General features: G+C 43.9%; 2 protein-coding genes across 10 annotated transcripts in view; both read right to left on the bottom strand.

Moving 5' to 3' along the window:
• The window catches only part of CAMKK2 (calcium/calmodulin dependent protein kinase kinase 2), a 48,950-nt gene extending 46,915 nt beyond the window's left edge, over positions 1-2,035 (bottom strand). For 4 of the 8 annotated variants that reach the window (XM_026018888.2, XM_026018890.2, XM_026018889.2 and 1 more), the window contains exon 1: positions 1,352-1,500. The gene's annotated coding sequence lies outside the window, so the exon portion shown is untranslated. Of the gene's footprint in view, positions 1-994; positions 1,180-1,351; positions 1,501-1,856 lie in introns of those variants that run through there. The other 4 variants (XM_072722783.1, XM_072722788.1, XM_072722787.1 and 1 more) reach the window with 4 other exon arrangements.
• Positions 2,036-9,453: 7,418 nt separating this feature from the next.
• The window catches only part of ANAPC5 (anaphase promoting complex subunit 5), a 41,441-nt gene continuing 26,463 nt past the window's right edge, over positions 9,454-24,431 (bottom strand). For both annotated transcript variants that reach the window (XM_026018807.2, XM_072722780.1), the window contains exons 10-17: positions 23,772-23,953; positions 22,564-22,699; positions 18,600-18,674; positions 15,916-16,037; positions 15,367-15,474; positions 15,136-15,283; positions 10,198-10,360; positions 9,454-9,790 (exon numbers count right to left, since the gene is read on the bottom strand). In XM_026018807.2, coding sequence (XP_025874592.1) covers positions 9,579-9,790; positions 10,198-10,360; positions 15,136-15,283; positions 15,367-15,474; positions 15,916-16,037; positions 18,600-18,674; positions 22,564-22,699; positions 23,772-23,953 — 1,146 coding nt within the window. In that variant the 3' untranslated portion in view covers positions 9,454-9,578. The remainder of the gene's footprint in view (positions 9,791-10,197; positions 10,361-15,135; positions 15,284-15,366; positions 15,475-15,915; positions 16,038-18,599; positions 18,675-22,563; positions 22,700-23,771; positions 23,954-24,431) is intronic.

Below are 24,431 nucleotides of genomic sequence, written 5' to 3'. Positions count from 1 at the left end.
GCTTTCTATAGAGGAAAGGCTTATGATGAGCAATCTGGAAGGAGGTGCTGGGGCTCGCCAAGAAGCTGCATTTGCATAGCATGAACACTGTTCATTCTTAAATTGCATGTTTCTGTGTATTGGTTTAGGAGGAGGGGGCTAACTCTCCCAAAGCCCTCCCCTTGTTACTGCCCCTACCTCCCCCCTGAGTATGTGGGAGCCTATGAGGAGAGAGCTACCCTCTCCTCTCTCCCCTGGGGGCAGAGCTAGGGGAAGGGGTGTGGTGACAGTATCACTCTAGGGTACCTGAAGTTTCTATCTCTAAGGCTGTAGGGACTTTCAAATTGAGGAAGGCTGAAGTTCCCTTTATGGAAATGGACACTACACGTCCCCACCCCAGGCCAGAGAGCTCCTCTCTCACTAAGAGCACGGAGTCCGCCCCCGCCCCCACCCCCCGCCCGCGCTCCGCCCCCACATCCCTCCACCCCAACCTTCTGGAGGAGGCAGGAGAAGCTAAAGTGCAACCTCCCCAGGGCCAAGTGCGAGCAGCAGGGTGGCTGAGGGTGGCTGGCAGAGCTGTGAAAACACCCCGCTTCCCAAACTGGGCAGTGCAGGGGGGGGGGGGGGCAGGAAGAGCTCGAGGCTACACAGCATGGCATTCCAGGCAGGCACCAAGACCCAGACTCCCGGGGCTGGGCCCAGAAACCCCGCGTCCCCAACAGTCAAGCAGAAGGGGCAGGTGAAGGCACGTCTCCGCACTCATCAAGAGCTGCGGTCCGGAGGTAAATTTAGGTCAAAAGGACCAGCCAGTGAGGTTCCGGAGGGCGGAAGCAGAGGGCCAACGAAGAGAGGCAAAGGTCCCCAGGCCCCGCAACTGCTGATCCAGGGTCCTGCCCCCTGGTGTCGGTCCAACCTACCCAGGGCCTGGGTTTGCCCCCAAGACAAGGGGGTGCGGGGGTGGGGTGCTCAGAGTCCGGTGGCCCTCTCCGTCCCTGCACTCCGTAGCCTTCCCTACCTGTCAAACGCGAGAAGGTGGGCCTAGGCCGCCTCCGAGATCCCTGCCTGACTGCCCCAGCCCCGGGGGACACGGGTTCCAAACTCCGGGACCGCCCCTGCCACCCTCTCCCCCCGGCCAGGCGCGGCCCAGCCTAGGCGGCCACCCCAAGGCCCCGGGCGCTCCGAGGACGCGGGGGAAGGGGCGCCGGGGGGCCGGGTCCCCCCCACGTGGCGGGGCGTGGGACGGTGCACGTGGGTGCCCTCGGTGGAGGGAATCCGGGGCCGGCCGCAGGGCTTTGTCTGCAATCCCGGCAGCGGTCCCCGCCCCGACAGGGCAAGGGCGCCCCGGCCCGCGGCCCCGCTCCCCGCAGCTCACCTGGGCTCCGCGCCTCCGCCGCCGCCGCCGCCGCCTCCCGCGCTCGGCGCCCCCGGCTCGGCTCCGCTCAGCTCGGCGCGGCCGCGCGCTCCTCTCCGCGGCCCCGGCGGGCGCGCGCAGGGGGGCCGGGGGCGGGAGGAGCCGCCGGGTCTCGCTGGGGCGCGACGCCGCCGCGGGCTGCGCGAGGATTGGCCGCGGCCGCTGGAAACCCGGGCGCCGAGCCGCCGTCGGCGCGTCCCCGCGGGCTCGGCCCCGCGCCGGGGAGGGGGGGAGTGACGGGGGCCGGCGGAGCCGAAAGGAGCGGCGAGGCGGAGGGCGGGGGAAGGGGGGAGGCGGGGGCGAGGGGAAGTGGGGCGGGGCCGGGAAGCCGCGGAGCCGCGCAGACCCGAGCGCCCCGGTGGACGGGGGCGGGGCGGGGGGCGAGAGGCGGCGCCGCAACTTCGCTCCGGGCCGCGGCGCGCACCTGGCCGGGCGCTCCCCGCGGCGGCGGCGGCGGCGGCGACACCCTCGGGCGGGCGGGCGGGGCGCGCCGGCAGCGCTCGCTTTGTTTGGCCAAACGCGGGGACCGCGCGGCGGCGGCTGGGTGGCGGGGAGTCCCCCGAGTCCGCAGGACGGCGGAGCTCCCGTCCCGAGGCTGCGGCCTCTGCCCCGGGCGCCGGGCGGTGGATGCGGCCTGGACCTCGGGTCCCCACCCACTCAGGGGAACCCCTTTCCTTGCCCGCCTCCCCGCGGACCCGGGCTCGGGGCCCGCCCCAAAGGCCGGGGAACTCGGCTCCTTTCCCACATCCACTCCACCCGGATGTACAAAACTACCCGAAACAATGAACTTCTGGCCTTCCCCCGGGGCTACTTAGATGCTTTTTGTGCAAAACAATATATTCTTCACAAACATTCCGCCCCTTTGGGGCGCCCTCCTTTGCCGGAACCTTAAGAGTGTGTTTGGGGAGCGGCGCTGCAGGAGGGAGAAAGAAGATCTCAAAGGTCTGACCTGCCGACCTTAGATGGTTCCCGAACTCAGTCCTGACCCAAAAGGTACCCAGGGCATGTTTCGCTGACCCTGCCAAGGAGCCAAAAGGTAATCAAGAGTCCAGACGGGAATCAAGGGCCAAAGTAATGAAAGGTTCAGAGTCCTCTTGTGCTAGAGGCACCTGGGTGGCTCAGTGGTTGAGCATCTGCCTTTGGCTCAGGTCATGACCCGCGGTCCTGCAACCGAGTTCTGCATCAGCCTTCCTGCGTGGAGCCTGCTTCTCCCTCTGCCTATGTCTCCGTGTCTCTCGTGAATAAGTAAATAAGATAAAATCTTTAAAAAAAAAAAAAAAAAGTCCTTTTTACTGGATGGATTTCCAGCCCCCTTCAGTTTAGATCCTCTGGTATATACGTGCTGACCAACAGTTGAGAGCTTTGGGTAAGAGGACCCCCATTTCTGATGTTACTCACCACGGACACCTTGTTGGTAACAGTAAAAGCCCAGAAACAACCTTCCTACTGTTCATGGGGGGAATGGATAAATGAAATGTGTTATTTGATTGGATAAATGATGGGATACTATGCAATAGTTCCAAGGAATACATTAAATCTACTTGTACAGGGACGCCTGGTTGGCTCAGCGGTTGAGCATCTGTTTTTGGCTTAGGGTGTGATCCCAGAGTTCCACATCGAGTCCTGCATCGAGCTCCCTGTGAGGTGCCTACTTCTCCCTCTGCCTATGTCTCTGCCTCTCTGTGTGTCTCTTATGAATAAATAAATAAAATCTTAAAAAAAAAAAAAAGATCTACTTGTACACACGTGGGAAGATCCTCAAACCAGAATGCTGAGTAAAGGAGCAAGGTACAGACTACAATATGATGTAAAATTTGTATTTTAAAACCCCACATAGTCTATCTTGTTCATAGACACCTGCTTGCCTAGTGTTTTTTTTAAAGGTCAATGGGGATTGAGTGTCAATTAAATTCATGACAATCTGCCACAAAGATGGACGTAGGGACAGAAAATAAAGACAGGGAGCATAAGAAATGTTGGACAGTTTCATGCCTTTTACTTTTTTTTTTTTTTTTAATTTATTTATGATAGTCACACACACACACAGAGAGAGAGAGGCAGAGACACAGGCAGAGGGAGAAGCAGGCTCCATGCACCGGGAGCCCGATGTGGGATTCGATCCCGGGTCTCCAGGATCGCGCCCTGGGCCAAAGGCAGGCGCCAAACCGCTGCGCCACCCAGGGATCCCTGCCTTTTACTTTTAAAGGAATTAGAAGCAAATGGTGAAATGTCAAGTCAATTCTGAATGGTGGATGCATAGTTCTGTATTTTTCTATATTTTGCTATTTTCTCCTCAAAACTATGTATTGAGGCTGCTGGGGAACATTTTGAACATCTCTGACTCTATGTCAGGAGTCAGAAAACTTTATCTGTAAAGGGCCAGATATTAAATATTTTAGAATTTCAGGTCATGTGGTCTCTGTTGCAACTTCTCAGCTCTGCCATTCTAGCAACCATAGACAAATGAATGGGTGTGGCTGTATTCCAATAAAACTCTTATTTATAGACACTGAAAGTTAAATTTCATATAATTTTCACATGTCACAAAATATTATTGTTTTGATTTCTCTTCAACCATTTAAAAATGCATAAACTATTCTTAGCAGGACATATAAAAACAGGTGGCATGCCAGATTCAACCCATGTAAGCAATAGTTTGGTAACCCCTGCTTTACTAAAGAAACCAAAATAGATATTGGTTGATGTCTTTTCCTGTTACTCGGTAAAATACATAATTTTATAGGTTTATATCATGTTACTAAATTGTCTAGGTTTTATTAGAACACTATAACTAATAGGCAGAAACTTAGATATACACACACACAGCTGTATAAAGTGAGAAGCCAATTATGTAAGAAAGGCAAGAAAGTGCCCATTCAAATCCAAACTCTAGCCCAAGATCCACTTCTTTCTGGAAGAACTTCCTGAAATGTTATGACCCAGGCTCTCCTTGACCTCTCCCCTCTGTGATCTCCTATTACAAGGACTGTACTACGTATTTGATCTCAGCCACCCGATTGTCTCTATTCTTTCCTTTTCACTAATGGGGTGTGACTTGCCAGTAGAGCCATATATCAATTCCTGGAATTTAGATAAGTATCACATCTGAAATTTGTTTACCTGCAGCATTGTAGTTAAAAGCAGTGACTTTGGAATCGAGACAGACCTAGTTCACATCTCAGCTTTGCTAATTGTCAGGTCTGTGGCCTTGGCCTTGGCCAGGGACTCTGGTTTCATCAGCTGTCAAATGAAGACAACAAACTTAACTGACAGGTTCAGTGATGTGTGTAAAGTTAATAGCCCAGTGCCTAGCACATAAGTGTTCAGAGACGCTACTAATATACATAGTACAGAGCTAAAAAAAAAAAAAACACATCGATTATGTACCTTTCTTATTAAAGTGAACTAGAACAAAGCAGAGGACACTGTAATTCCCTTTCGTTGACATTTGGCCTTTCTTAGGCTAGGAATCATCCCACTGAGGGAAACCATTTTCTTCTTAGAGATATGAAAGTAAGAACTGGTTTTGCTTTTTGGGTTTTCTTCTCTAACAACACTAGAAAAACCTATTCTAGGCAAACATCTTGCTGTCTTGACAACACAGATTGCCAAGAAAATAGGTAAACAAAGCATTCAAATCTTATTTTTAAGAAAACTTGGATAGTACAAGGGAGGGGCTGAAAAGTAAGATTTAAAAATTATCTTATCCTCTATGGCAGTATCATAAGCTCCTGCCAAGGCTTTGCCTCTTCCTATAGGAACTGTTCTGTGTTCTACCCATGGTGTTCACTGGAATATTCCACCTCCCAAACCTTGAACATCAAGGTAGAGGCAGCAGGATTAATCATAGATAGACTTTTTAATTGAATTCCTTCCCATTCAACAGCAAAGTAGAAAAACACTGGTTAAAAAAAAAAAGTGAAAAGAAAAAGACCCTGAGAAGTTTCCCTTCAATGGGCAGTGAGATTCACATGTTTGTTAGTCTCAAACATGAACAACAGCATAAAAGGAGAAGTCTGCAGGGACATAGATGAAGCAGCTCTTCATTTGTCTTAGATGTACTATGAGAAAGAAAAAAAAACATCAGTGTAAGGGTGCATGGGTGGCTCAGTGGTTGAGTGCCTGCCTTCGGCTCTGGTCATGATCCCAGGGTCCTGGGATCAAGTCCTGCATCAGGCTTCCCATACAGAGCCTGCTTCTCCCTCTGCCTATGTCTCTGCCTCTCTCTGTGTCTTTCATGAATGAATAATAGAATCTCTAAAAAACAAAAAAGAAATAAAAAAATAGTGTAACCATCCAAAAACATCACGGCGAAATATAAAACACTCCAAACAAGTAGAGGTATTCAAGGTATGCAGGTCCACACAAAGGTGCCCCGGTGATAAAACTGAGAAGCCTGTCTCACCTGGACTGAATCCTCACTGAGCCTTATTAATGAGGGGCTAGGTCAGGCAAAATCTCGGAGGCTGTTTCCTCAAATGCAAAATGGTATTTGGCTTACAAGCATTAGAGATAATATGCGTGGAAGTACCTCGCATAGTTGTCTGGCCTATACTGGGCACTAGATAAGTGATGACTGGTATCACCAGTTACATGTTCAACAAACTGGAAAAGAATGTTTACAGGAAACATTATAGTACTTTTCAAAACTCCAGAAACAGGCAGCTCTAGAGTAATGCAGCAACTAGGTTAGATTCCCAGTTCTGCAACCTACCAGCTGTGTAACCTTGGGTGGCAAGTTAACCTCCTCATGCCTCAGTTTCTACATCTGTTAAATGGGATTAGTGCTATTGCCTACTTCTTAGGAGTGTTGTAAAGATTAAATGTTAACATACATAAATTACAACAGGACACTCTGTGGGGTTTAAGATTTTATTTATTTGACAGAGTGGAATGCCTGGGCGGCTCAGCAGTTGAGCGTCTGTCTTCGGCTCAGGGCGTGATCCTGGGATCCGGGATCAAGTCCCACATCAGGCTCCCTGTGGGGAGCCTGCTTCTCCCTCTGCCTATGTCTCTGACTCTCTGTGTCTCTCATGAATAAATAAATAAATCTTTAAAAAAATGTTTATCGGGACACCTCTGTGGCTCAGCGATTAAACATCTGCCTTTGGCTCAGGGCATGATCCTGGAGTCCCGGGATCGAGTCCTGCATCGGGCTCTCTGCACGGAGACTGCTTCTCCCTCTGCCTGTGTCTCTGTCACTCTCTCTGTGTCTCATGAATAAATAAAATCTTTAAAAAAATGTTTATTGGGATCTCTAGGTGGCTCAGTGGTTTAGCTCCTACCTTTGGCCCATGATCCTGGAGACCCTGGGTCAAGTCCCACATCGGGCTCCCTGCATGGAGCCTGCTTCTCCCTCTGTATCTCTGCCTCTGTGTGTGTGTGTGTGTGTGTGTGTGTGTGTGTGTGTGTGTGTGTCTTGAATAAATAAGTAGAATCTTTAAAAAAATGTTTGATAGAGAAAAAACAAGCATGAGGAGCTGCACAAGAGAGAGAAGCAGACTCCCCACTGAGCAGGGATCCGATGTGGGGCTCAATCTCAGGACTCTGGGATCACTACCCGAGCCAAAGGCAGATGCTTAACCAACTGAGCCATCCAGGTGCCCCCCCACCCCCACTCTGTAAGTGTTAAGATATTTGTACCCATTTGCCTCAGGGCTGGAAATTCTCAACACCAAACCTGCTAATAGAGCGCTCACCATGCCAAGCCACTGGCTTGGGTCACCACACCTTTCTTCTCTGTAAGGTCTCTAGTAGAGACCAGAATGCCCACTGGTTGTATTCAAATGAGCTTCAATTCCCTGCTCACCCAACCATTTTCCATTTAACCAAATCATCATTTAGTTACACTTTTATGTTAAACCACCTATAATTACACTATTCTGATCCATCCCTCACCAAATGCTCCACCAGGAAAAAAGCCAATTAGCTGTAACCGACAGTTCTGTGTGTGGGGGTCACTCTGACGTTTCCAACTTTCCATTTAACCCACTATTCCTTCCTGGAGGAAACAGGCATCAACTAACAAATCTAAGTCACAGGTGGCAGCAGGCCATAGACTCTCTATTAGCTTTGAATTCAGTTCTGCAAGGGTGAACGTGCAGGCTGGGAGCAGAGTGAGGAGGCTGACTTCATGAGCATGTAAACTGTGCCCCTTACTTGGTTTAATCCTCTACTTAATATAGGCTTTGTATTTTTACTTCGCACTGGCCCTACAAATTATGTAGGTGGTCCTAGTCAGGTCTGATGATTTCTAGTTTTTGATGTTGAGGCATAAGGGTCAGCTGAGTAAACTTGCCCCATCTCTTGGAACTTCTTCTGTTGAGGCAGAGTGATTAAGATCATATCCAGACTGGAAAGACTATAGTTTAAATACATGAACAAAAATGATATCAAATGAGAGAATATATTTGGAAGAATAAAAAGAAATTGATAATAGTGGTTACTTCCTGGGAAGAAGGATTGCTTTTTACTCTATAACTCTTAAGAACATATAGTTTTTAGGGACACCTGGGTGGCTCAGCGGTTGAGCACCTGCCCCTGGCTCAGGGTGTGATCCACGGTCTCAGGATCAGGTCCCATATCAGGCTCCCTGCCTGGAGCCTGCTTCTCCCTCTGCCTACATCTCTGCCTTTCTCTCTGTCTTTCATGAATAAATAAATAAAATCTTAAAAAAAAAAAAGTTTAATTTTTACCATCTACACATATAACCTTTCAAATTAATTTAAGATTTTAAAACATCACCACACCAATTACTGTCTCTATCTCAACACTGAGTCTCTTGTTTCCAGAGCAGCTGTCTTTAGCCAACAAATGCACCCCATGAGTGGGAGTTGTTTTACACTGTTTCAAAGAGCTCTAGAGATAAATTATTTCCCATCAGAAGGTTTAAATTTAACAGAGAAAGAGCCAATGATAGAAACTGCAAAATTTGGTTGGTTCCTTGTTGCTGTTTTGGACTTGAAACATGGTGATTTTCCTGTGAACAAACACAGGGGGGATAAGATAAATTCATGAACAGACAAAGCAATAGCTGGCCCTCCTTAATTGCAGGGCTGAGATACATAAATTAGAAATACTATATATTTGAGTGATAGCATCCACACAACTCTGAGCTTCAGACCCTTTCTTAATTTATCACCTTATTCATGATGAATTCCTAATCATCCCTCATTTATATAGTTAAAGAGAGAAGTAATAGACTCATATGGAAGAGATAAGAAAGCAAATACCATGATTGAAACAGGTTTCTTGTAATTGGTCCAAAAACCATAAAAAGATCTCTTCCTTTTACTCCAGTCAAGGACCTTCATGTGCTTGTGAGGACACACAGGCACATCATAAGCCCCAGCTCAGTCCAACAAAACAAGGAAGCTTCAGAAGGAAAATCCAAGCCTCAGAAATACTGACCCCCTAGAGAGACCTACCAATACCCAAAAAAGCTGACTCTGAGCCTAGGTGCTAAACAAATTCATGTGATAATGGAGAGTATGTACAGATTCTAATAAGATATTGGCAACTTTGCTCAGATAGAACATAAATTTGCACTAACTTATTAATAAAACAGCTGTTCATCAACGAAGAGTTGGTATCTTTTGCTATCAAAAAAGATAAGGGAGGGGCACCTGGGTGGCTCAGTCAGTTGAGCATCTGCCTTCAGCTGGGGTCATGATCTCAGGGTCCTGGGATCAAGCCCCATGTCCCTGCTCCCTGCTCAGTGGGGAGTCTGCTTCTCCCCCTCCCTCTGCCCCTCCCCACTTGTGTTCTCTCTTGCATGTTCACTCTCTCTCTCACACAAATAAATAAAATCTTTAAAAAAAAAGGGGGAGAGGGATGCCTGGGTGGCTCAGTGGTTGAGCGTCTGCCTTTGGCTCAGGGCACGATCCTGGGATCCGGGATCGAGTCCCACATCAGGCTCCCTGCGTGGAGCCTGCTTCTCCCTCTGCCTGTGTCTCTGCCTCTCTCTCTGTGTCTCTCATGAATAAATAAATAAAAATTTAAAAAAAATAAAAAATAAAAAAATAAAGGGGGAGAAAACAAATATGTATATTCTAACCACAAAATAAGAGAAATGAATCAGAATGCAGTTTATTGATCAGACATCAAGTACATCATTTACATGGAGGGAGGGGATGTAAAGAAGTTCAAAATCTTCTAGACTATAGAGGGCCCAGCAGGGATACTCCCACTAGAGATGATTGATCAAGGGCACCCCATGAGAGGGCAGCTCCTGATGAAGTTGCCGGAAGAGCATCGCACACTGGTTCCTCTCCTGGGTCTTGCCCAGCGTATGGTAGAGTCTGGCCTGGAAGTAAACAACATCTCTGATCTGTTCTTTGCAGTCGACCTTTGCAAAATAGTTCTTGGCTTCATTGAGATTTTCGATGGCTGCCTCCAGAGCTGAGGGAAAATGGGAAAATATCACACATGTTTAACTCAACATTTCGCACATAATTTTCAGAACTGAACATCTACTTTTATTGATTTAACATGTACCAGATACTTTTGTATTCTACTCTTTGAGAAGAAAAAAAAATACACTAGGGTGAGGTTTTTAAAAAGATCTATAGTCCTGATTTTCAGCCTGGGACCCTCACTCTGTAGGCTTAAAATCAGGATTCAATTACCCTCAAACTTCATGCCAAGCATGCATCTCAAAGTCCTTTAAAAACAGCATGAAATTTTAACATATATTTGAGAACTTAAATACCGCCCCAAATTTTGTGTCCTCCTTCTTCTGGGGCCTAAATTTAATTTTTTTTTTTTCCGCAGTAGTATTGCCTTGGAATCTTTGAATGGCTCCCTACCTTCTGCTTTCTTCAGTGGGTCGTAAGAAGCTGCTGAAGCCACTTGGCACTTGGCCACCAAGAACATGGCTCGGCCTTTGTCCAGGACCGCCCCATCAGCCAAGATGGGCTCAATGGCCATGTGGAGAAGACTTAAGGCCTGTTCTGGGATTCCAAGGATGAGCTGTAAAAGAAACACTGTGGTACTGTACACATCCACATCCACTGCCCATGACAGAAAAGGATTCATTTCTGGCTCTTCTCTGCTGAAGAGCCACGGCTGGCTTATGCTCTCCCTGACATGTACTACATTTAATATGCTCCACACTCCGAGAAAACAATGTGTGACAATCTGATTTCAGATTATGATAGGTACAGTAGGAAGTAGTTACTCACACTTTAGAAAGGTTTTTGCCTTTACAAAAAGATTCAGAATCAATATCCCTTAGACTGGTGATTCCAAAGGGTCAAAGCATCATTCTTGCTGTGTAAGAATCACTGGGAGAAGGGGAACCACCAAGAAAATAACTCAAAAGCATACAGTAAAACAAAATAAGAAACATCCATTTAACACAAAAGAAACAGTAATGGAGGAACTGACGAATAAAAAAGATGTAAGACATATAGAAAAAAACTAACAAAACAGAAGTCCTTTCAAATCCATACATTAAATGAATTAAGCTCTTCCATTATAAGACACAGATTAGCACAATAGATTTGAAAAAGAAATCATCCAACTATATGCTATCTGTAAGAAAACTCACTTTAGGTTAAAAGAGACAAATAGGCTGAAAATAAAAGCACACAAAAGAGATATTCCACGCAAACAGTAATCAAAAGAGAGCTGGAATGACTATTCTTATATCAGACAAAATGGACTTTAAGTCAAAAACTGTTACAAAAGGGGAACCTGAGTCGCTCAATTGGTTAAGCTTCCGACTCTTGGCTCAGGTCATAATCTCACAGTCATGGGATTGAGCCCTGCATCAGGCTCCGCACTCAGTGCAGAATCTGCTTTGGATTCTTTCTCCTTCTCCCTCTGTCCCTCCCTGCTCACACTCTGATACACACACTCTCTCTAATACATAAAATCTTAAAAAAATAAACTGTTACAAAAGATAAAAGACATTATACACTGATAAAGGGTCAATTCATCAAGAAGAATTGACAGTTATAAACATATATACACTAAACAATGGAACCCCAAAATATGCGAAGAACCGCAGGAAGAAATAGTTTAACGAAAGTTGGGAGAGGTCCAGTACTCCACTCACTAAGGAGAGAACAACTAGACAGATCAGCAAGGAAACAGAAGACCGAACAACACTATGAACCAGCCAACCCTAACAGTCACTTGTTAGGGAGCACACTCTACCCAACCAAGGCAGAGTGCGCATTCTTATTGTTTTTAAGATCCCTGGGTGGCGCAGCGGTTTGGCGCCTGCCTTTGGCCCAGGGCGTGATCCTGGAGACCCGGGATCGAATCCCACGTCAGGCTCCCGGTGCATGAAGCCTGCTTCTCCTTCTGCCTATGTCTCTGCCTCTCTCTCTCTCTGTGTGTGTGACTATCCAAAAAAAAAAAAATTAATTTTTTATAAATTTTGTTTTGGAGATTTTGTTTATTCAAGGCAGGGAAGGAGCAGAGGGAAAGGGATAAACAGAGTCCGTGCTGAGCACAGAGCCCAATGCAGGATCCAATCCCAAGACCCTGAGATCATTACCTGAGCTGAAACCAAGAGTCAGATGCTTAACCAAATGAGCCACCCAGGTGCCCCATGAAATTAATCTTTTAAATTCCATTAATGGTAGGGGCACCTGGGTGGCTCAGTTGCTGAGTGCCTTTGGCTCGGAGTGTGATCCTGGGGTCCTGGGACTGAGTCCGCATCAGGCTCCCTGCAGGGAGCCTACTTCTCTCTCTACCTATGTCTCTGTCTTTCTCTTTGTATCTCATGAATAAATATATAAAATCTTTTTTAAAAATTCCATTTGTGATGGTATCAAAAAGAATAGGGGATCTCTGGGTGGCTCAGCAGTTTGGCGCCTGCCTTTGGCCCAGGGCGTGATCCCGGAGTCCCGGGATTGAGTCCCACGTCGGACTCCCTGCGTGGAGCCTGCTTCTCCTTCTGCCTGTGTCTCTGCCTCTCTCTCTCTGTGTCTTTCATGAATAAATAAATAAAAATCTTAAGAAAAAAAAAGGAATAAAATACTTAAGAATAAGTTTAAATAAGAAACTCTAAGAATTGTACACTAAAAACTAGAAGAGATTGTTAAAGAAATTAAAGAAGACCTAAATAAAAGGCATCCTGTTAATGGACTGGAAGACTTAATATTGTGAAGATGGCAACACTCTACAGATACATCTACAGGTTCAACACAATCCTTATCAAAATTCCAAATACCATTTTTGCTGAAATGGACAAGCTTTTCTAAAATTCATATGGAATCGCAACGGATCACCAATAGCCAAAACAATTTTGAAAAAGAACAAAGTTGGAGGCCTCTTACTTCCTGATGTGACTGACTGATTTACTTTAGAGGGAGAGAGAAAGTGAGAAAGCAGGAGTGAAATGGGGAGAGGGAGAGAGAATCTCAGACTCCCTGCTGAGCTCAGAGCCCAACAGGGGGCTGGATCTCATGACTCCAAGATCATAATCTGAGCAGAAACTAAGAGTTGGATGCTCAACAAACTGCACCACCCAGGCATCCCTCTTACTTCCAGATTTTAATTTTAATACAAAGATACAGTAATCAAAACAGTACTGGCATAACGACAAACACAGAGATCAATGGAGTAGAATTGAGAGTGTAGAAATAAACCCATATGTCCATGATCAATATTTTTGACAAGGGTGCCAAAACCATTCAATGGGAAAAGAATAGTCTTTTTAACAGGTGGCGCTAGGACACCAGGACATCCATATATGAAAGAATAAAGCTGGACTTACCTCACACCATATACAAAAATTACCTTAAAATGGATAAAAAGACCTAAGACTATTAAAATCCTTAGAAGGAAATCTAGGTATAAATCTTCATGAACTTGGATTAGCAACAGTTTAAGTAGAATACCATAAGAATAAGCAACAAAAGAAAAAAAGGATAAATTGTATTTCATCAAAATTAAAAACTTTGTGCATCAAAGGTCATGATCAAGAAAGTGAAAAGACAACCCAGAGGACAGGAGAACATATTCAGAAATCATATATCTGATAAGGGTCTAGTATTCGGAATATACAAAACAATCTTACAAATGAACATCAGAAAGACAATAACCCAACTGAAAAATGTGTAAAGGACTTAGATGTCTCCAAAGAACATATATATATATGGCCAATAAGCACATGAAAAGATGCTCAATATCATTAGTTATTAGAGAAATGCAAATCAAAACTACAATAGGTAGAACTTTATACTAGGATGGGTATAATAAAAAAATGGAAAATAACAAGTGCTGGCAAGGACACAGAGAAACCAGAATCTTCATACATCACTGGTGAGAATATAAGATGCTGCAGTACTGTGGAAAGCAGTTTGGTGGTTCCACAAAAAATTAAATACAGAATTCTCATGTGACCCAGCAATTCTACTCCTAAACATTACACTAAGTGAAGAAGACAGACTACATAAGGCCAGGTATTGTATGATTCCATTTAGATGAAATATCCAGAATAGGCAAACCCACAAAGGCAGAAAGTAGATTGGTGGTTGCCAGTTCAGGGGGAGGGAGAAATGGGAATGACTACTTAACAGGTACAAGATTCCTCTTTGGAGTAATGAAAATATTCTGGAACTAAACAGTGTTGATGGTTGCAAAACACTAAAATATTCTTAAAACCACTGAACTGTGCATTTTAAAATGATTAAAATAGTAAATTATTTTGTATTTTTATCTTTATTAAGAAAAAAATCCAGGCACAGCAGTTTAGCGCTGTCTTCAGTCCAGAGCCAGATCCTGGAGACCCAGGATCGAGTCCCATGTCAGGCTTCTTGCATGGAGCCTGCTTCTCCCTCTGCCTGCCTGTGGCTCTGCCTCAATCTGTCTCTCATGAATAAATAAATAAAATCTTAAAAAAAAAAAAAATCAGTAGAGAAGCTGGAAAGGAAGACATTAGATTCCTGTGCTCCTTCCCTGGAGATTGACTTCATGTGTTCAAAGCAAGGCCAGATATGTAGATATTTTTAAAATCTTCCCAATTAATTTTTTTTTTAAGATTTATTTATTCATGAGAGACAGAGAGAGAGAGAGAGGCAGAGACACAGGCAGAGGGAGAAGCAGGCTACACACAGAGAGCCCGACGTGGGACTCGATCCAGGGTCTCCAGGATGAGGCCCTGGGCTGAAGGTGGCACTAAACCGCTGAGCCACCCGAGCTGCCCTTCCCAATTAATTCTAATGCATGGTTTAGGGAATCTCTGCTTTAGTTAGTAAATTCCTCTAGTGCCAGTGAGTTCAAAATGCATTCATTCACTAAATATTTATTAAAAGCCTACTATGTGTATATCTTACTATGTACCAGAGGACACAGCAGTGAGAAAACAAGGTCCCTTTTCTCCCAGCCTTCACATTCCTCAGCGGGAGATAGAAAACACATAAAACACAATTTCCAAAATCTTTCAATAAACATACAACTTCCTCATTTCTTTATTTATCCCCTTATTAATCAAGCACAGCTCTGGGCCAGCTAAATCATTAATGTGACACAAGTGTTCTCAATGAAGAAGCGCACCCCCTTTATTAAATACACAGCTCAGTACAGCTAGTGCTACTGGGAGGTGTCAAGTTGTCATGGAGCTCACAACTTCAGACTTCCAGGGAGGGCTTGACCATGAGACTACATTCCCAGACTTCAACATTAAGAAGTCAAAGCTCATCATCATCCTTTTCCAAACCCCAAAGTAGTAACAGACTCACCAATAACAGACTCACAAATATGTGCTATAAAAACAGAGATCAGCTTACCTGAGCGAAAGCCAAGTTCAGCACCGTTTCTGAGGCCAAGTACTGTAATCGGTACTCCTTGGAGAGGGCCAGAGCCTGCAGGAGCACAGGCAGCGCGATGGTCGGGGAGGAAGATCGCCAGTATAGCTCTGCCACAGACAGCAAGACACTGCCCACAAAGAGGAAGACATGGGATGAGAACATCCAGCACAAAGGACCACCTGCAGGAGATGCTCGGGAAACCTTCCTCACCTGATCACCATTTCCGTATTCCTGATTTTCTGACAATGAACCAACAATTTTTGTAAAAGTTTGTGTGCCTCTGACATTTGGTTCTGAGCTTGTAGTACAATTGCCTTCCTAACAAGGAAACAAAATAAACACAAATGGTTATGCTGATGTTTTACAAGTAAAGTCACTCTCAGTGTTAGAGTTTCTATTTCCTCAATTAGACTGTGAACCTCCCATAGGGAAGAACTTAGCCTGATAGAATTTTTGTTAAAAAAGAAGTGTGTGTGTGTGTGTAAGCACATGTGTATATATACCCCTCCCCCCACACACACACGCAAGAACAAAAAAGTCTGGAATTATCAATATCAGAATGTTAGTGATTATCTCTGGGTAATACTTATTTTGTCCATTCTACTTATCTGTATTTCCTAATTTCCTGGAATAAATAGATAATAAATAGGGAAAAAAGTTTTTTCCTAAGCTAAAGTTAGTAAGTTAACTTTAATTAAACAAATGAGAATAAAGCAATTTTAGAATTACTGCATCCTTGCAGTTCTTTAAGTCTCTTACCTATATACACCCTCTATACTATTAAGAGCTGTGATTCCTGTAACAAGTGAATCAGCCAAATGGTATTTGCCATCATTCATTGCTCTGTCAAACTGTATTTTTTGATCACATAGCATCCACAGCTAACAGGAAAGAAAAAAAAAAAAAGAACAAAATGTCAAGGGTTCACCTTTTCATTCAACAGAGATACAAAAATATTCTGGCTTGCTTAGCAAATATCCTTACAACAATTAATACACATTTTCTTGAGATTTAAAAATGTTTTTTATAAATATTTCAAGGTTGTGAAAAAGCACTGAGACTAAAATAACACATGTGTACCAATCATCAACTTCGTCAAATCACGACAATTTTGCTTTATTTGCTCAGATACTATCACATACTACTGAAGTTCTTTGCAAATTCCATTCCTATCTTTCTCTGTCCAAAGTAAGCACCTGATTTGATGTTTATCATTCCCATTCATGTTTTTATACTTTTATAGCATATATTCTTACCCTTAAACATTATATAGTATGATCTTGTATGTTTTTATCCAATAAAAATTAGAAGGATTTTTAATTTCCAAGTCTTTTCAGAAAGTGAAATCAATGTACTGCAAATTGGAACATTTATAAATTTACAACAACCCAAAGTAATTTTGTTACATAAATTAACTCTTTTAAGGCTAGCAATGTTTCAAAAGGTAGAGCTTCTATCTGGTCTTTGACTTTGTTTCTTCAGATGTTCCTGTGAGGGCAGAAGTGGTACTGTAGGTCCAGGTCAGTTCCCCACCCCCCTGCAGTTTTCACACAGGAACCTCAGTGTCAGATCCCCACAGCTCGTCTTTTCATCTTGGTTTTGCCACAGAAGGAGCAAGAGTGGTTGGTGTGCTGGCCTATTTCAGTCTTCTTCACCATTTTCCTGAGGGAGGCACCATAACAGGTCAGGTATTTACAGATGATTCCAACCTTCTTGGTGCATTTAGCCATGTAACCACAAACGACGTCTGATCTGAGCCCAGAAAGTTCTTTTGTATGTTTTTAAATTTTGTATAAAGTAAAAACTATTATACTGTATGTATCTTTTGAAAACTTGCTTTTAAGCTCAACATTATTTTTCTGGGACTTCTACATATTAATACAAGTAGCTCTAGTTCTTCCTTTTCACCCATGAATAGTTTTCAATTACATAAATATGGGACAACTTATCTATTCTTATGTTGATGAGTACTTAGGTAGGACCAATTTTTCTCCCTTCTGAACAATGCTGCAATCAACATTCTCAAACATCTCTCCTGGTACAAGAGTTATCTCAAGTCTACAGCAAGCAGTGGAAATGCGGTTGTAGGACATATGCACCTTCATTTTAATACAGTGCCCATTTGTTCTCCAAATGGTCACACCAATTTATACACACCAGGTCACACCAATTTATACACCCCCCCCTCCCAGTAGCATATGACATTACTTGTCGCTCCTCATCCTCATCAACACTTGGTGCTGTTGTGTATTTGACCTTTAGCCAATCCAATCTTATAGCTAATGAAAGAGCTTATTATTGCTTTCACCTTTATTTTCCTAATTGCCAGTCAGGCTGAGCATCTTGTTATGTAGCTATTGGCCATATATGTTTTTTCTGTGAACTGTGAATTAAATTGCCTTTTTTTTTTTTTTTAACAGCTAGGTCTATAAACCAAACTGTTCCATTGCATTAGCACTGCTACAGAACTACACTTAACTCTTTCTTTCTGCATCATCCTTAGGTGCTATCTTCTATTTTGTTTGCATACCATCTTCACAGCTAGGCACTTTGCATTCAGATCTCAGTCTGATGAAAGCAGCAATGAGACCCCAGCACACTTCACATGCAGATGGGCACCCACACCATACCCAGTGCAGTAGAGCCAACAACCTATGGGAGAAGCAGCCTCAGGGACCAGCAGTAGGAGATTGCCATGCCATGGTCTCTTAGGATTTCAAATTCTCTAATCCAATGAAGACTAAACTTGGTAAAGGCAGGAAGAAGAGGTCCGTGTAATGGCTTTTTCGGCCCCATTAGAGACAGTCATCAGTGCAAAAAGGAACAGAGGGCCTGGGAGTGCTTTATAAAATTAATTCCTTCTGGGGACAACATCTTCCCGTAGGTCATTTAATTCTGAGATGAAAAGACTGGAGTTGCCAAGTAAGAGAAAACACCAAACTAAGACCTAATTCTTCATCTAGCCATGGACGTGGATGATCCATACAGTTAGAGATATAAGGAATCCTAATTTAAAACCATGAGGACAGGAAGAAAAAAAGCTCCCTAAATAAATCTTTAAATCATTTCTCTGGGACGCCTGGGTGGCTCAGTGGTTGAGCGTCTTTTTTGGCTCAGGGCAAGATCCCGTGATCCAGGATCGAGTCCCATATCGGGCTCCTTGCAGGAAGCCTGCTTTTCCCTCTGCCTGTGTCTCTCGTGAATAAATAAATAAAATCTTTTAAAAAATAATAATAAAAAAATAAATAAATCTTATTTCTCTGCCCTTTTGAACAGAGTGTAGAGTTTGGTACGTACCTATATACACCTCAATGCACAGATGACACCGAAAGGAACCCAGACACAAGAAACTGAGGGGAGACCCTAAAATACTCTGCTTTGACAACAATACAGTAGACATGGTCTCTTCGGAAATAAATCCAATACACGCAAAGGCAGATTACCTGGGCATGCTGACTATTAGGCGGGAATCGTTCCTTCAAGTGCTTTAACACTTCCGAAGCTGCAGCAAAACAACCCTAAGCAGAAACACATGATTTGATGAGCACACCTATGTTGAAATCACACCTGCCACACCACTCATAGATGTCACTATGATTCACCTTATTCATGGTGCTGCACCCTGGAAGACACGAGGCACAGGCTGTCCTACATCAAGAGGATCAACCTTTTTTTTAAGGTTCTAGTATATTTCATTTGTTCGTTAAAAAAAAATTTTAAGGGATCCCTGGGTGGCGCAGCAGTTTAGCGTCTGCCTTTGGCCCAGGGTGCAATCCTGGAGACCCGGGATCGAATCCCACGTCGGGCTCCCGGTGCATGGAGCCTGCTTCTCCCTCTGCCTATGTCTCTGCCTCTCTCTCTCTCTGTGACTATCATAAATAAATAAAAATTAAAAAAAAAAAATTTTTTAAATTACACATGCATGTTATGCATGTTCACTCTAGGAAAAAGCTTACAAAATAAATATAAACGATAGGGACGCCCAGGTGGCTCAGCAGTTGAGCATCTGCCATTGGTTCAGGGCCTGATCCTGGAGTCCTGGGATCGAGTCTCGCATCAGGCTCCTTGTGTGGAGCCTGCTTCTCCTCCCTCTGCCTGTGTCTCTGCCTCTCTTTCTGTGTCTCTCATGAATAAATAAATAAAATCTTATAAATAAGTTGATTAATTAATTAAAATAAGAAAAAGACAAATTTCAATCTCACCAAAGATAATCACAGGAATGTTTAGGCACATATCCTTCTAAACTTCTCTTATGCAGGGCACCTGTGTGGCTCAGTAGTTGAGCGTCTGTCTGCCTTTGGCTCAAGTCGTGATCCCAGGGTCCTGGAATTAAGTCCTGCATTGGACTCCCTGCAAGGAGCCTGCTTCTCCCTCTGCCTGTGTCTCTGCCTCTCTCTCTGTGTCTCTCGTGAGAAAATAAACAAAATCTTTAAAAAATAAAAATAAACTTCTCTTATGTACATAAATAAAAACATACATGTATTCTAAAAACTGGTATACACACTATACACACTTTTTCTGTAAATTGCCTATAACAGTGTTTACTACATGGGAGGCACTCAAATATTTTTTGAATCAATCTTTTCAGTGTTCACAAATACAAAGCTATATCATAGTATTTTATTAAGTAAATAAACTATGACACATCAAAATAACCTAATTTGGGATAGTTTGGTTGTTTCTAATTTCATCCATTTTAAGAATGCTACAGTATCTTGGTGCATACACCTTTGCATAATTGTCCACTTTTCAAATCATTTCCTCAGCATAAGACCTTTGAGGTAGAACTGGCTGGTCAAATGGCAGGCACTTCTAAGCCCTCTGATACACGTTACTAAACTACCCTCTGGAAATGTGCCGCAAACTTTCATACCAGCACTCTGTGCCTTTCTCCTACCACAGTATTTAAGGATTGCCTATTTGACTGGCAAAACTAGTATTTTACTGTATCAATTTTAATTTCTTTAATGACTAGACTGAAAATTTTTCATGTTTTTTGGTCATTTATGTTTTTTGTTTTTTGTTTTTCATTTATGTTTTTTATGTGAATACACGTTTGTGTCTTTTTTTAAATACCCTTATGTCATTAGGACTTCCAAATGCTTTTCATTTGGAAAATGACTTATGGACTATCCAAAAGCTTTTCAATTTGTCCCAATCCTTTGATTAGGTGAAAAGCCTTCTGTCTATATAGAAGTTCAATGAGACTGCAAATGAACTTTTATTTGAAGTGAATTAAGTGGAAATTACACTGAATTACAATAAAAGGTCAATCATCTTTTTATTCTTATGATTTTTATCTGGCCAGTCTTAATCAATTATTTTTCTGACTGTCATAGTGAGTTGGGGATGTGGATTGAGATGGGTTAACAAACTTTTAGGCCAAGTAGACAGACACACTGCAGTAGACCCACAAACATTCCCATTGTGACCTGCCTCTCCTGAGGCTGGGAGAGGAATGATACCAGATGGTCTAGAATTATACAAAAGGAAAAAGGGGGCTGGCTGTCCTAGTGCTTCCTCTGGATTGCAGGAGGAAGGTCAGAAACAGTAATTCAGAGCTTGTAACTTCTTTTTGGTTCCACCCACACTCCTGTCACTGCCACGCCAAAGCACAGCACCCAGTTTATTTGGAGATCAATTCTAGAACACAATCTGAAGTACACACAAAGGAAATAAAGGAGCAAATGGAGACGCATGATAAAACTGCCTTCTCTACTGTTGGCCAAGCTTAATTTCCCAGGTGCCTACCTAACCTATACAATTAAAAATGTGACAATCATCAGCCCAATGGGTATAGCTACCTGGCTGATGTTCTAGCACTAGGAAGGTCTTGCTAAGGCAAGTTGAGGAAAGAGGGGGAGGCACTAAATTGAAACAAAGAGGCCACCGCCTAGTGTCTAGCAGTGTAATTCTAAGGCTTCCCAACACATCTGGCCACTGGAGCCAGGTCGTGATGGGGTCAGCAGCTTCTTCACATAAGCCCAGGGATCTAAGGGAAATGAAGATGGAAATACTAATACAGATCCAAAACACAGGAAAAACCTCCCAGGAAAAATCACAGAACTCTAATAACTAGCTTTGGAGAAAGTTTCAAGGCTTAAGTATCAAGCCAAGACCAAGATTTTTGTAAAGTAAGTTTTCAGTCCAGCAAGGAAAAAACAAAATCATTTCTACCCTACATAACTCAAAGAGAACTAAAAGGAAGTTACCCATTTTAAGGCTGGGGTCAGTGGGGAGAATCTGACTTCAAAAAGCCATAAAAAAAAAAAAAGCCATATATATGGGGTAACTTAAAGTGAGTGAACAGTATAGCATATGAATGTTATCTCAATAAAGTTTTTGGGGGAAGAAAAGTCGTACGAGGCTCACACCAATAACTGAAGGGTCAATAACTCACCCATTACCAAATGCTCCACTTAACCATGGTACCAGGAGAGGAAAAGAGATATTAAAGAGGTTCCAGTGTCATTAAGATGGAAAAAAAAAAAAGTGATGAATGTGCAGTTTCCTGGGGGAAAGCAAGCTGGCTGAAGCTGCAGCTGGCTGCCGTTCTGACATCAGGAAACATGGGCAATGCCTCCAGTGCAGGAAGAAGGCAGCTGATGGAGGTGCATGTGGGACCCATCAGCCAGAGCCCATTCATCCCCTTCGTCACAACAGATACCTAAAGGATTGTCAAATGCTAAAATACCAATTAGTAGAGGGAAGTATTTACAGATTTCTGAAAAAGGTAGATACCATCCAAAGATCTTTAGGCTGCAGATTAGGGAACATTGAGTGCTACGATACAACCTAACAATAATGGACATCACAGAGAAGTGGAGAAAAGCTACAGATCAAGGAAATGCACTTATTGCCAAGGCAGTGCTTTAGTGAGATAGAGGGCTTGGGTAAAAGGTTTCCTTGACTTCTTTCCCATGCAAGAAGACATTTTGGAACAAAGGAGAGAGAAAGCCCAGAGGAGCATGAGAGATCCTTTGATCAATCTCCTATAAAGATAATTTGTAGAATTACTTGGGCTGTAAGTCAAGGTTGCATCCAATTCCCACTGCTCCTTTTTGGAGTCAATCAGACTTGTGTTGGAGGCTTAATATTAACTGCTGTGGATTTCCCATCTCCTATAAACATACCTTAAATTTCAAAGGCTCCTTTTTATTCCATGTGTTACATGGAAATAGCTGACCTCTCATTCATTCCCTTTGTCAATGCAAAGAGATCCCAAGTTCAACAATCTTTATAGACGCCACACGCAGTCCATTTCCACCAATGGGATTTCACCTTTACACCCTCTGCAGTCAACCAGGACTGTCCAAGTCCTATTCCGTGCTTTTCTCAAGCAGCAGAGGCAAGACATGCCAGAGCCTCCATTACTCCAGAAGTACGCAGGCCCACCTACCTGCCTACCTGCTCTGCATGCAGCTCTGCAAGATGGCAGAGGGCGACGGCAAACGACTCTGTGTTGTTCTGCTGCACACCCGCATTCACGGACTCCAGGCTGTTCATGCTCAGCAACATCTGGGCTTGCTGCAGTGCCATGGTGCTGGGTGAGGAGATGGACAGGAATTCCCTTCAGTCAAGAGACCCAGGCTGCCCCTCAGCCACACCCTACAACTATCTTGAGGGGAAATGAAAGGAAATTAAGTCCCTCTGCAGGCTCTGGCTTAGTGGGAGCAGCTGCTTCCCACTGTCAGCTGTCCCACCCTCAGCACAAAGAAAGCAGAAAAGCACCCTTTGGGTGCAGCCCCAAAGGAAATATGCAGTGGTTATGGCACGAGCGGGAGGGAGCTCCAAGCTCCAGACCCCCTGACTGCCTCTAATTTCCCTGTGGTCACAGTGTGTTAATTAGTTTTCACGGAGAAATTCAGACCTGATGCCATCCTGGCACCAGCTGCTCTGGCAATGTAAGCAGTGGCCAGTGTTTGCAGCTGTCTCAGATCACATCATGCCAAAAAATTATCTCAAGTATACAAAAACACAAGTGGTAAAGCAAGCACTTCCTTTTGTTGCTGGATTCCTAGAAACAGCAGATTGTCTAGGTAGAAGGTAGGGTACTGACAAGGCTCCAGGATTAAAAACCTAGTTCAGAAGTATACTTCCAAGCTAAAGGAAGCCAAATGGAAAATTAGGCTTGAGGCTGGTAATACTCCAGAAGACACATATTGATTAACAGGGAAGCTCAACCTGAGCAACTGTGGCCCTTGCCTCCTGAGGACGGGAAGAGAGGTGTCTCAGATCACAGTGGCATAGGGCTCAGAGCCAGAGAAGCTGGGTTGGCTCTGTCACTTGCTAACGACATTTGTGATCATGGCCAGATTAGATGTGTGAACCTGGGTTTTCACATCCTGGAATGGAGCCTACCTACTAGTTACCTCACAGGGCAGCTGGGAGGAGTAAAAAAGAATGAGCACAGGAAAGAACTTTACCAAGTCTGTACAAAATACATAGTGTTTTAAGACTATGATCATTTTCTTTAATCCCCTGTACGTACAACTGTCATCAAAGGGGAAAATGACTTGTCTGTTTGGCCTTTCACAGAACCAGTTTGCTAGCTTCTGCTCATCTTTAGAAGGATTCATGGCCCTACAGCCCTGACAGTCTGCTTGAAGACCCACCTGCGGCCATAGAGTCTCCAGATGGCCGTTTTCTGTGCAATGCTGATATCGATGAGCTCTGACAGGCTGTGTTTCCAGTGTAGGAGGTCAGAGTCCTTTAGGGCATCCATCAGTTTATTTGCTGTCTTCCCAGCAAAAGCCCTCTGCTGAACTAGGGACTGTATTCCCAGGGAGGCGAGGTACTAAGTGGACAGACACACCCATGACTCAAAGCAGAGATTACATGACGGGATTTTTCACTCTTCAGAAATTTGCCATATTTCACATTTCAGCACATGCAAACCAACAGTATTATTTAAAAGGAAAGTACCTAACCCATGTGAACTGCGTTCCTGAAAAACTGGGTGTGGAAGAGAGGCAGACGGTATGCTGAGAAGAGCCAGGGCTTTGACATAATGGACCTGGACTTAAACACTGTCTCTGTCACTTACTCTGTGACTTGGGGCCAGTTAGCTTCTTAACCAAGCCTCAACTTCCTCGTCTATAAAATGGGCATCAACTCTATCATAAAGAATTATTGTCAGCAACCCTCTCAGGTTCCCTCCCACTTTGGGAGCCTTGTACTATTACTTTACTACTGCTCAATAAACTTTGCTTTGGGGTGCCTGCTGGCTTGAGTCGGTTAAGCATCTAACTTCGGCTCAGGTCATGACCTTAGAA

The sequence above is a fragment of the Vulpes vulpes genome, chromosome 10 (genome assembly GCF_048418805.1).
Source record: "Vulpes vulpes isolate BD-2025 chromosome 10, VulVul3, whole genome shotgun sequence".
Taxonomy (NCBI): Eukaryota; Metazoa; Chordata; class Mammalia; order Carnivora; family Canidae; genus Vulpes; species Vulpes vulpes.
Note: the sequence above shows the minus strand (reverse complement) of the source record. Positions and strands in the feature narration are given on the sequence as shown.